At 33.3% G+C, this 12,843-nt stretch overlaps 2 protein-coding genes across 5 annotated transcripts in view; both read right to left on the reverse strand.

The window, feature by feature from the left end:
- Positions 1-4,505, reverse strand: part of LOC100186262 (CD2-associated protein) — a 15,413-nt gene extending 10,908 nt beyond the window's left edge. The window contains exons 1-6 of one of the 3 annotated variants that reach the window (XM_026837147.1): positions 4,420-4,505; positions 3,714-3,841; positions 3,262-3,413; positions 2,817-2,868; positions 2,369-2,466; positions 622-759 (exon numbers count right to left, since the gene is read on the reverse strand). In XM_026837147.1, coding sequence (XP_026692948.1) covers positions 622-759; positions 2,369-2,466; positions 2,817-2,868; positions 3,262-3,413; positions 3,714-3,729 — 456 coding nt within the window. In that variant the 5' untranslated portion in view covers positions 3,730-3,841; positions 4,420-4,505. The remainder of the gene's footprint in view (positions 1-621; positions 760-2,368; positions 2,467-2,816; positions 2,869-3,261; positions 3,414-3,713; positions 3,842-4,419) is intronic. The other 2 variants (XM_018814532.2, XM_009862221.3) reach the window with 2 other exon arrangements.
- Positions 4,506-4,792: 287 nt separating this feature from the next.
- LOC104266352 (centromere protein F-like) overlaps positions 4,793-12,843 on the reverse strand; it is a 10,306-nt gene continuing 2,255 nt past the window's right edge. For both annotated transcript variants that reach the window (XM_026837146.1, XM_009862299.3), the window contains 21 exons: positions 12,572-12,744; positions 11,781-11,971; positions 11,453-11,557; positions 10,951-11,040; positions 10,552-10,757; positions 10,311-10,458; positions 9,972-10,034; positions 9,612-9,723; positions 9,068-9,231; positions 8,698-8,751; positions 8,549-8,599; positions 8,180-8,284; positions 7,768-7,908; positions 7,520-7,609; positions 7,310-7,399; positions 6,927-7,146; positions 6,474-6,677; positions 6,055-6,165; positions 5,642-5,770; positions 5,208-5,308; positions 4,793-4,994 (listed from right to left, as the gene is read on the reverse strand). In XM_026837146.1, the coding sequence (XP_026692947.1) occupies positions 4,818-4,994; positions 5,208-5,308; positions 5,642-5,770; positions 6,055-6,165; positions 6,474-6,677; positions 6,927-7,146; positions 7,310-7,399; positions 7,520-7,609; positions 7,768-7,908; positions 8,180-8,284; positions 8,549-8,599; positions 8,698-8,751; positions 9,068-9,231; positions 9,612-9,723; positions 9,972-10,034; positions 10,311-10,458; positions 10,552-10,757; positions 10,951-11,040; positions 11,453-11,557; positions 11,781-11,971; positions 12,572-12,744 (2,725 nt within the window). In that variant the 3' untranslated portion in view covers positions 4,793-4,817. The remainder of the gene's footprint in view (positions 4,995-5,207; positions 5,309-5,641; positions 5,771-6,054; positions 6,166-6,473; positions 6,678-6,926; positions 7,147-7,309; positions 7,400-7,519; positions 7,610-7,767; positions 7,909-8,179; positions 8,285-8,548; positions 8,600-8,697; positions 8,752-9,067; positions 9,232-9,611; positions 9,724-9,971; positions 10,035-10,310; positions 10,459-10,551; positions 10,758-10,950; positions 11,041-11,452; positions 11,558-11,780; positions 11,972-12,571; positions 12,745-12,843) is intronic.

Consider the following 12,843-nt stretch of genomic DNA (forward strand, 5'->3'; position numbering starts at 1 on the left):
TACTAGATTAATTTACATCACACATAGAAATATATTTAGTAATTAGCAACATTAAAAATCAATATTTAAATGTGCCGTTTTGAACCGACACGACAGTGGTGGATGACAAAATTGACACCTTCTAATCGTGGAACAGTTGCAAAAAGATACGAAATCGAGTATATTAATAGTATTAATTTACATCACACATAGACATTAGTATGCAAAATATGTGGTCTCCGACTATGCAGAACCTTAAACGTAATAAACTAGCTGGTAAGTACTTAACAGTATTACACTTTCACTTAGTATAGTAAACATTAGTCTTAAACAGAATGCCGCTTATTTATTCTCATGTAATGGGGCAACTCACTATTAAAACAAGATGTCTTATTTCATACACCCCATGCCCACTTACAAGTTATTGCGCATGCAACTTTGAAAGTAAAAAAGTGATAATTTATGATTGTTTTACTGTGCAGTTCTTCAAAATTAGTAGCCCAGCAATATATATACACCAAAAATAACTTGTATAGGCCTATAGTAACAACTGACAGTTCCAGCATATTATGAACCTTGTAAGTAATTTTCACTAAACTTCTGAAACTACAATTCTACTTTATATAAAAACACAATGCGCACCTTTTTTGATCCATGGCTTTCCTCAGGCTTAGGTGGTGGTGTCTCATTAGATTGTGTTTCAGTTACCACAGTGGTGAAATTAGTGGGGAAAACACCTTCTTTTCCATTCACCCCACCCCGAGCCCAACCCTCTTCTTCCTGAAATGCGAAAAAGTTTTGTAAAAACAAAGTAAAAAGTTGAGTTTTTAATATACTACGCTAAGTATGTCAACCAAGGACAAGGTGTAAAAGTGGGAGTTCAGACTCAGGGTTATAAATGAAACGGAGAAGATATTAAAACACAAAAAAGTTTGTAAAACTAAGTTAAAAAATTTTAGTTTTTAATATACTAAGGAAACTATGTCCATCAAGGTGTAAGAGAAGTGTTTTAGTAAAAATGGGTAAAACACAGGTTTCGTTGCATGGCATGCTTTGCTGTAGTAACACGAACAAACAATACAAAACAGAATCCTGAAAACCAGCAGAAAAAAATGGACACAAAACAACAACAATAGGCAATAGAATATAAAACACCAGTTTAATGCGGATATTACCATCTAATTGAATAAAATTTCAGTTAACTGTCTAATCATATGAGATGTGGTCACTAAGGTCACTAGTTATGTATTACTGTCCAGTCATAAAGTTAGATTCGAAAGCAACTGTGGACAAACAGCTATTTCCTACTCTTTTGTGTGTTTAGTTCTGTGGTTGTATTTGAACAGAAAGCTTTGGATTAATGATAAATATAAGTTTGGTATGTGATGCAACTATGGTATGTTTACACAGAACATATTATCAGAATTACGAGAAGTACATGGCCGGCTGTTTTAATGCGTTCTATATATAGGGATTATAGAATGCATAAATTATATATGTATATCACATGTAGTAATGTACGTAGATATAATCTAGGGAACCTAAAACTCTGAAACACTCAACCTTTAACTTGAAGTTTGGTATTGTTTTAGACAAAAAATATTAATCACACTCTTGTAAGTTGTAAGTTGTTATGTCTAGCTTTTATAAAAGGTTCCTTTAGGCAAGGTCTTGCTTATATTATGTTTGTACACATTATATAGGCCTGCTAATCTGCTATATATATATACAGATTAAAATTCCAATTCCAATTGTATTAAATTAAACACGAGCGATGTATGATATGGATATAGCTGGATGAAATATGATACCGATAGTAGATAATAAAACACAAGATAAAATCCTGATATGTAGTGTTTGCATAACACGTAGCCATGGTTCTATAGCCAGTGCTAATATATAACATACTGATAAGTTAGCTTTAATAAAGTACACAACAAGAACAGGAATTTAATTAAACATATTACTAGTAAACATGTTAATTTTAATTGATAAATTATATACATATATATACCAGATACATAGTCAGATACCACCTGCCACCTACTGCTACATAAAATTAAAAACAAAACATTAAGATATTTAACAGGAATTTGAATATAAAATGGGCTACTCTGTCATAACCAAATTGCTCTAACTCAGTGATCACTAAATGAGTTGTACTAAAGTAGCACCCTGGGCATCAGTGTAATGGACCAACCCTGACCTAAAATTCAAGTCCTATGGCATGCCAATGCCATACTGTTGAATCTCACTCATATGAAATAGAATATAATATGGGGTTATGGTCAAATTCTGATCTAAGTTTCAGATCCTATGGCATGCAACACTGTAGGACCCTTAGATCTAGAATATTAGAATAATAGAATATAAATAACATGATACTTACATCATGATAAACATCTACAATTTCTCCTGTCACAAGATGTAATTCATCCTCATTTATTGGCTCGTAATCAAAAGTTACTTTCACTCTTCTTAGAACTTCTGAAGAATCAAATTATTAATACCAAAGCATTTATTTATGTCAAGGAACTTCTGCTGACACAACACATAGTTATATATGTGCTGGAATAGACTCTGGCAACAATTTTTTTGTGACCTTGCATGCCCCTTACATTAGCCCCTGGCTGTGTCACTAAATATGAAATATGTACCTATATATAACTTAAGCCTACATACACTGTTTGATCATTAACAAGATATATTTTGCAAGGTACAGCTCGTCAACTACATAAATTTAGCAGGCCTTAATTTAATTAATCAAAAGTTTTAAAAATATTTGTTATTAATATTTATAACAGTAGGACTATCAACTAATATTACAAATCACAAACCTTTTGTTTTCTTTGTTGGTACTGGAGATTTCACTACCGGTTCTTCAATAATCTGCAAGAAAACAAGAATAAATTAGTAAAAGAAGCACAAATAAGTATATATATATCATGAACAAATAAATAAAACAAGTAAGAATTGGTGAAACTGAAATAAAAAGCCCATATTATTAAATCTTAATTTGTAATCTGTTATTTATTGTTATGCATAATGGACACATACAAATAAATCTACACCAAACAAGCCTGGGGCATAATTGACACTTTTAGAGTTTTATTATTGTTACATTTTGTTTTGACATTTTTGACATTTTTTGTTCAAATTTCACAAACATACGTGACAAATATTAACTTTTAAAAACCTTACCATAATTTCTTGGAGCTAGTTAGAAATTCCTCTATCAAATGCAACACCCACATTAACATTACACCTACTGCATACACCTACCTTTACAAAATTATCAGGAAACATGCCAACTTTTCCTGCCAAAGTCCCCTGGCACCATCCCTCCTCTACATTCTTTATATTTATGATTACATCACCAACTCTTAGAGTTAATTCATCTGGTGCTTCTGCTTCATAATCAAACTGGACGATACCTGTCAAAACAAGAATGAATCTGTTATTTTGGGGCTTTAAGAAAAACTAGTTAAGCATTCACAGATACACCTATGGGTAGTACAGTTTACACTAGTGTAATAATAACTATGGACTATATCTCAGGTTTCCTTGGGATGCTTATGGGCCTTACGATACCCATATAGAAAAAAAACCTACACGTTATACGAGGTGTTATTAAAATGGAATTTTCATGATTTCAAAGTACATTTGATTTTCAAAATTTCCCTTTGTCATTTGTATTTATTTAATGTATGTATACACTTAAATGTTTTTCTCACCTTTCATTGTAGCCATAAGGAATATGCTGCTTCAACACCATTAACCAATTCCTTTGTAATATCCTTATACAAGCCTTCAATACAGATGTCCTTACCAACCTAAATGTTTACTTATCACAATATCATTCCTGAAAAAATGGCAATTCCAGATTTATTAATAAATATAATTACTTCTGGAGAGTAGCTTGGCCAAAACTAAAATAGGGTAACAATAATTAAAAAACAAAGTTTTGGGAAAAGAAGAAAACTTAAAGGAAAACTAAAAATCGAAAAACTAAACTGTATTTACATACTCTTTACATTAAGACATGTCAATTACACGTATAGCATAAATTTAATTGTTTTAAAAATACACTGAAAAACCTTGAAGCATTAATTTACTCATAATTATAGCGGTTTATAATTAACTCAATCAGCAGTTCTGACTAAATAATTGTAAATTTGGTTATATTCATGTAAAATACCAGTGAAAACACCCACCCACAAATTCTACAATACGCAGGCAACCACCTAAACTTAAACTGTGTTTGCACGTTACTAAACGGCTTGTCTCTTCAGATTAAATACATTACGTGGGTGGCAGTGGTTAGTTTTACGAATTTTCGGTTAATTGCATTTTAGTAGAAGGAAATGCATTGCTGCAAACGTGCAACGCGATTTTGGGGTTTAAGTTCACGTTTATATTTAGCGAAAGTTCAAAAATTACCTTGTTACACTTCATAAATTCGAAACACCAGGAATCCGGAAGCTTATGTCGAAAAGTTTTTTGGTTTTCTCGTTAAAAAATTCAACGACCTGTGACCGTGATCGTCCATCCATAACAAACGCCCAAAAACACAACACTTATCTTATACTGTTTCTATGTTAAGATGTTCTTCATTTAAAAACATCAATTACAAAACTAAAAGCATAATTTTTTTTCACTTTATATACCTAATTGTAAAATTTTATTTAAAAAAAACTTACAAAATGTCCGACTTTACCCAAATTTGTAACTGTAAAGTAGAAATCAGTCTACTACTTGAATGTCTACTTCATGTGCACTGTATACCTTTCTACAATGCAAAATAACACAGAAATATGAAAAGTGTTGTTTTATTTTTTTCATGAAATTTTTGGAAGTTTTACATTATGCTTCAACGTATGAGGACCCGCAAATGGGTTCAGAACGGGTGATAAATGAGAGACCATCATAGTTGGGGTAAAGCTGTTGCTGGAAACCTTGTTCACTGGCATTGACTTTGACCTATCAATCCAAGTACCTTGAACAGGAGGCTGCTTCTACAAATACAAATAAACAAACAAATCAATGAATAAATATTAATTGGGCAAGTCAGTCGTTATAACACAAAATTGCATTTCATACACCCATACCCACCTATGAGTTGCTTGTTTAGTTCTGACACTTCTTCATATAATTTTTATTAGCGTTTTTAATTATTTTAACGTTTTTTTTTATAAAAAAAAGACAAATGGTAAGCCTACATAACTTACAGGAACAGGCATAACCAATTGTTGATTGATTTGGTTTTGAAGATCAAACATTGTCAAACCTCCTATCTCCTTATCCACGGTTGTATGTTTTGATGTCGGCCCTGGATTTGAGACAAAATATTTGAATTAGAAAAAGGGTAGGGTCGAGCAAATACCTATTTATTTAGGAGTGAAAAAACTCGGATAAATCTTTTGACCAAAATATATTATTTCAAAGAAAACTAATTTATAAACGAATGTATTTAAACAAACAGGGGGTCCATTTTTGCGGCCACTGGCAAGTTACCAAATATGGAACCTAAATATGCTAAGTTCCTTACCCAAGTACACAGACCCAGTATTCTGAACAATATATTCCTAAGGTTACAATGAAAGCGTTCTAACTAATGTGTAACATTCATAGAAAATATTTGCATTTTATTTAAATTTCTTACTTGATTCTGGATAGGAATTAACCTTAGGAAGGTTACTGGCAAAAACCGGATTAATCTTGTTCATGTTCAAGTTGGTACTGGTAATTTGCCGATCTTGGAATATAGCAGCCGTGTCTTTTTGTGGCTTCACTACAATAAAATGTATGTTACATTTGATGCAAATAAATATAACATTTACAGATTGCATTAAGTTACGTAAAACCTATTTTGCATGCATTCTTACAGTGTAACTTGGTACTTTTAGTTTAAACCATTGCTACAGCATCATATAAAACTAAACCAAATGTTCTATTATTGTACATTTTATTACAATATTGTCATATTTTCATATCGCATACATAGTCTGCATGCCACACTTCCTCTATAGCCAGTCTGTAACATTCCCACCAACAACAAAATATCTCATAACTCACCAGTTTTAACCATGATTCCTAAACCTCTTGTCTTTGCCATCTCAGACTTCATTCTTGTGCGTTTTAATCTTAGTAAATGAAGATCCTTTGCTGGCTGTCGAGTCATTCGCACTAGATAAGTGGAATGTTTTAAAAATAAGATAAAATATGGAAGAATATATTATAAATATAAACTCTTGAGGTAATGGCCAATCCTGGCATAAATCTTTCGTCCAATATTGCGCCAAATTGTAGGACTTCACCCTTACCGAATAAAATATACAAACTGTAAAATTACACCTTTTGCAAATGGATACTAGACGGTTTACCAGTTTATTTTTATTATAAACTGCATCAGTGTAATCACGGCCGACCAGAACGTAAATAGGAATTCTAAGGTCGTTACTCTAGTATACTGTAATTGAACATCTCATAGCTACCTTTTCCTCCATCCCCAGTTCCAACCTTTTGAACGCCCGTCGCATATTTCTTTACAGTTGGCTTGGTTGCCACTTTAGATGGTGTGCTACCATGCCCCATCAACATAAAGGGGTTTTGCTCAGACATTTGTAAACCAAAGTTGCGAACGCCTCTGTGTCCTGCAAGTGTGTTCCATGTACCCGCGTGTCTCCCATTTCCCATGTCTGTTGAATAATTGAATGAATGATAGTAGGGATGATAGTAGGGATGAATAAAAATGTCAATGAACATATGAAAGAATGAATGATAAATAAATGAATGAAATTCTCCAATTTCCTATGTCTATATAAATATTTAAAACAATGAATGAATGAATGAATTTAAGTTAATTCTGTTGTAAATTCCAGGTGTTTACTTTCCATTGCAAAAAATTTTGACAAATCTAGACTGGAATTTCTACTTCTACTTTCTACCTTGCAATCCTTCACCCATCCCTTGTCTCTGTGCACCAAACAGACCCCCTTTTGGATGAATTCCTCTCTCTGCTCTTGTGACTTTAGCCATGTACCTCACTGATGATTCAACCTTATTCTGAATATCCTTAACTACAACCTGAGGGTCGTTTACGATAGTTTTAACTTCCATTTTACTTCCTTCGTTTACTGATGTGTGTATGTCGCTGTACTCTGCATGCTGAGAAATTATATGTCAAAATTTATCCTGTTTCGATAAATGTTACTTATTTAAACCAGCGGGGGGTTAGCGACAGGTTGTTGTTAAAGGCCGCACAAGCCACAGTCACTTCAGTTGTAGGAAACATTTTAAGTAAAAATGCAACATAATAATTTAAACTTACCTGCTTGGCCACTTCGTTAATATAAACATTCATAGTTTCAGAAACAACTCCTGTTAACGTTTCTTCAATCAGTTTCAATTTGCATCGAATCTATTGAAACATAACATAGATGTCAATTATCTTTTGAAATAAAAGATTGATTAAAACAGCTGAAAGCAGTTAATTAGCAGCAAATCGTTAAAATATGGCAAATTAACAAAACACTGTCACCTGCTCAGTGGTACTCATGTCTTTCCATTCTTGGCTGTGCTCAGAGCAAGACAAACTCATTTGTGACATCACGCCATTCTGTACTTTGATCTAAAAGAACAAATTTGGTAAGTATTAAATTTGGAAACACACTATCAATATTTAATGGAAGGTGCATGTGCTCACTATGGCCTAAAATATACAAAACTTAAATCAAGCTACAAAACCTTAAAAATATACACAACATTAAATATTTTTTGAAAGTTTACCTTGTCCAGTTTCCCAAGTATAGATTCAGGTAATGCTTTCTTAATAACTTCATTGGCTTCACTCATCATCCCTGTCTGGCATCCTATCACCGCTTGTATCTTGCTTACAAAGCTGGAAATTTTTTTCACAATATCTTCAACCTAGCAAGACAAAATTATTTAAAAAAAACAGTTTTTCTAGAAATTGTTTTACAATAAAAGTTTTGACATTTTCTTTGCAATACTTTTAAATTGAATTTTCATTGGTTACTATAAGTTTAACTTTGTGTGTTAACTCCTAACTCACAAAAGTTACATGGTAAATGGACACAAGGTGTGTAAAACATGTCCCTTGGGTATAATGATTGTGTCAAACCCAGAAAACATAACACACACACACACCCTACTATGTCCCAAACATTAACCCACCCACCTCATTATGCATAGTGTTGATACTCGTAAAGTTTTTCTCTTCCAGTTTTTCTGGATCTTCTCCAGACAGCATACCTTCAGCAAGTTGTTGTATGCTGCTTGTTACCTTTTGAACATATACTTCAATTGAAACAATGTTATATATATATATACAGACTGCATAGACTAAAGTATTTGCGTAGGGTACCATAACACAATAGGCAATGAGTCAACCGACTAACTTTTGCTTAAATCCCAGTATGCTTTTAAAATGACCATATATCCAACAGTTACTGATGCGAGGACACCATAAAATTACTCTGACACACCACTGGGTTTGGGTACATATAAGTACATATATATTTTAAAAGCAACGACATAAGCCACTTACCCTGCATGTAACAAGGTCTTCCCTCGCAGCACTCAGTTCATCATCTTGTGACTGTGCAAAACAAAAATATAATATTTTAATAACGTAATTTACCAGCAACAATATAAGTCTCTATGCATGAAAGCATAAATACAAATTTATATTAATACCTTAAAACTTGATGTAGTTGTAGGAATACTTGATCTTCTAGGAGCTGTTGAACCCTGAGAATACATCAATACAAATTTTAAAAAGAGAGAATATTATTAGATTTGTTCATACTCACAAAAATATTGCAAAAAAATAAAAGTTATTATAGTTTTTAAGGTTTGAGCTATTCTATACACTTACAAGTTACCATATCTATATGGGTAATTACTTTGACACGTGTTTTTACTCTGTGTGGCTGACAATTTGCTCACAATGGTAGGAGTTTTGAGCATCGAACCCGTATTTTTTGTTACATGCGAGAGCTTTCATACTTTTAAACTCAACACAAAAAAAAACAAGTTTTAAAATTAAAATGATTATAAAACGTACTGAAAACATCTGCATAAAGTCATTTTCACAAGACAACCCATGGTCCAATTCACTTATATCATCTGCCTGTAACCTTGATAATGATATAGCAGCTTCTGTCCATTCCGTTCCAAACTGCTGTGTCATGCCTTGAGCAATGTCATACAGACTCTTGCGCTCCTTTGCTGGGGTAAATATGAAACTTATTTTATGCTATTGTATATGGGTGAAATACTACAGATCGCCACATCATGGGAGTCGAGTTTTAGGCAACTGTTGGCCCAGTATCCTAACATTGTATAACCACAGTCTATTCTAACAGCGTGGCATACCAAAAATGAGAAAGGGAAAAAATAAAGATTCAATTATTTTATATTCGTGTAAGGTCCTATAGTGAGCCACGCTTATTGGCCCATTCTTCCAAGACCAATACATATTGTTATATACTGTTTAACACAACACGATAATTATTGATACAACAAAAATTTTGACACAAGAAAGAGTCTTACCCGAATAGATATTATAACTATAGATGGATATTGACAGCATAAAACATGGTACAAACCAGACATAAAAGACAGTGAGGGCAAAGGATAAGTCTGAATCGCAGTTGTTTTATAAACCACAGGTTCTGGTATCTCTACTGCAATTTCTTCAACTTTATCAGTTTGAATGCCCTGGAATATAAAGCAATTATTTAAGTTTATAATATAAGCTAATAATGCAGGACTATAATGTTTATATAGCTACTTTTGCCATGTTAAGTCTGATTGAGCTTTTCCGGCAATTGTTTAGAGAACTGTTATCATACCCAAGTTGTTGACATCATAAATTTTCTACAGTATTTGTCAGGAGAGTTTCTTCAGATTTAGTATACACACAATTTATATACTAAATACATATTGTATTTTCAGAAAGTTTCTACCGTTGTTTTTGTATTTTGTTCCACATTTTTCACATTTTTCTGCTGTGTTGTCTTGGTTTCTGGCTGCAAATGTATCAAACTAAAATATTTGTTGCTAAATTAATAATTGAGTCCATAGCACACATTACATTAATTCTATAGAACTGATAAATATATTAACAACTGATAAGATCTATGAAATAGCATCCTGGGTGCTGGGGTAAGGGACCAATTCTGGTCTAAATCCCACACCCCTACAGTGGCTTGTAGTAGGACTTTACCTACATATGACAGAAGTATGCTCTCTTGTTGTAAAATTTAAAAACATACTCTTTAAATTTAAAAGAGAAAGGTACCAACCTTTTTCCTTTTTAATTGATTGTTCTCTTTCTCCAGTGTTCTAATTCTCATCTTGGAAGATTCTAATTCATCTTTTAGTGATCTTACATCAGGTGTAGGGGGAGGTATGATACCCGTAGCGGAAGATGCACCTTCTGTACCTTGTGCTCTGGTGGGATATGTTACATTGTTATTAGGTCATGTGATACCTCACTAATATGTTAAAAATGTGGTAATAGGAATTTTGAGGCAAAAAACTTACATTTCTTTCTTTGCCACAGATGTTTTTCCAGACTCCTTTTCAGGCACAGGTTTATAAAGTGCTTCGGTTGTTGCTGGCACTGAACCACCCTTTCGTAGAGCTGCTTTTAACTGATGTATCTTCCTATTCTGCTCCTCAACTGCAGTTTCTTTCTCCTTTAAAGTCCAATGCACTACTTCAAGCTTTTGTTTCATAGCGTGCAGGTGCTGTTGAGAAATAAATATTTTAAAAAAAATTTACATTGCTAATTTTGTGGGGGATTATTTTTTCCTATTTGTACTGTATGACAGTTTGGTCAATCCATTACTTCATGAACCACACTTTGTTTAAAAAAATTCTGTTAAAACGTCTTTCTGAAAAATAGAATCTACAAAATTATAAAGTTGACTTGTACCTTACCTGTTCATATTCCTTCACACTTTCTTCATGGTCCACAATAGCCATTGTACCAAGGTTGTCCTCAGCATATCTCTTATGTTTTTCAAGCTCCTTAAATAGAAGAAGCAGTAATAAACAACTTATTAATGAATGGATACAACTTATTCATTCTGGTGAAGTGGGCAATGACAAAACACAGCTGTTTGGATGTTTGGTTTCAAACACCTTGTAATTTTACGAGAAACCATATATATATACAATTTTGTGAGTAATTGGTTTGAGGGTTATGCAGTATGGCTGATAATTTGTACAACCCAGCTGGTGTGGTGCCAAAGAACACATACTGCTGTAACAGTAGCAGCATCAAGCATTAAACCTGGCACCTTTCGGTTATGACACAGAATTTGTTATATAATGCACATAAATATACTATTTTTAACAAAAACTAGATAGGCCTTTTTTTTCCTAATTCTGTAACCCCATAGTCCTAACATGCAGCATACATAATCTTGGTTCTACTCACAGTTTGTAGTTTTCTGTTTGATTTCCTTGTAGTAGCTAATTCATCCTTGGTCAAACTATGATCATTCTGTAACTTCTCATAATCTTTGCACCATTGCTTAACTAACTGTATAAAAAAGAAATGAATTATATAGAAGAAAAAGGTAGTTTCCATTTAAATATGTAAGTAAGCAATAAACAGTAACAAACTCCAGCCTAACCCTAAGGGTGCTAGTGAAGAATCTCCCCCCCCCCAGCCTAACCCTAAGGGGTAAGGGGTTAGGGGTTAGCAAATAAGGTGGGGGGAAGATTCTTCACTAGCACCTCAAATTGTTCTAATTTTCACCAACCCGTTTCTCTTGCTCCACCCGGTGTTCAAGATAATCAATGTCTTTATCCTTGTCCTCCACATCCTTCAAGATCTTCTTTAGTTGTTCCTCGAACTGATGCGAGTGAGCCATTCCTTCCATCCTGGTCCGATGTAGCAGATCGTAAATTTCAGTAGCAGCATTTTTTAAATAATGAAATTCTTGCTTTCCGCCTGGAAATAAAACCTTAACATAAACGAAGTGTAAGAAATAGATAATACAGTACTGTGGGGTAAAATAGAAAACCGTTAGCACCTAAATCCCATATCTTCTAAATCCTGATCGTGTTTTGAATATTTAACAACGATATTTTAAAGTTGTGAGGATATAGCGTTGTATAGTTCTGTAAATATTCTTTGTTTAATCAAAAATGGGACGATAAAAACGTGTGAAAACATGTACCGTCTTACCCCAGCTTCCATACATTAAAAATTCAACATAACATATTAACACGTTCCGAGTTAAACAAATACAAAACAACAAAAAACAATAATTAAATAACCGAAGATATTTTAGGTGATTTCCCTTCAATATTTCAATTCGCGCGCTGCCCGTAAAAAACATTTAATAGAAATTTAATGGGGATTACACTTTACGATTTATAAGATTATATAATGTTGTTTATCAACATCAGAATAAAAATTGGTGTATTCCTATTTTTATAGTTTTTATATCATATTCAACAGTGCGCGCAAAATTAAACAGAGTGTTTAGATTAAAAATTGACGACGTTTAAAAAATACAAAAAGATTGTCGAATACCGCAATTATTACTTTTGCTTTGACGTCTCTTGGAGTCAAGTGCATCTTGTTTCATCTGTTTCTCAAGGTTTTGTCTCTGACGTTCAAGGTGCTGCGTATCGTCGCCATGGTGTTTCAGTGTATGGATTTTATCCTTTAGTTTTTCAACCTTCTTAACATTTTGTTGTACTTGCTCTAAATATCCCCTACAGGTACAAAAAAAGATGTGTCAGAAGTGGGATTCGAACCCACGCCTCCATTCGGAGACCAGAATACTCAACACCACATAGTGGCGAAGAACCCTA

The sequence above is a fragment of the Ciona intestinalis genome, chromosome 12 (genome assembly GCF_000224145.3).
Source record: "Ciona intestinalis chromosome 12, KH, whole genome shotgun sequence".
Taxonomy (NCBI): domain Eukaryota; kingdom Metazoa; phylum Chordata; class Ascidiacea; order Phlebobranchia; family Cionidae; genus Ciona; species Ciona intestinalis.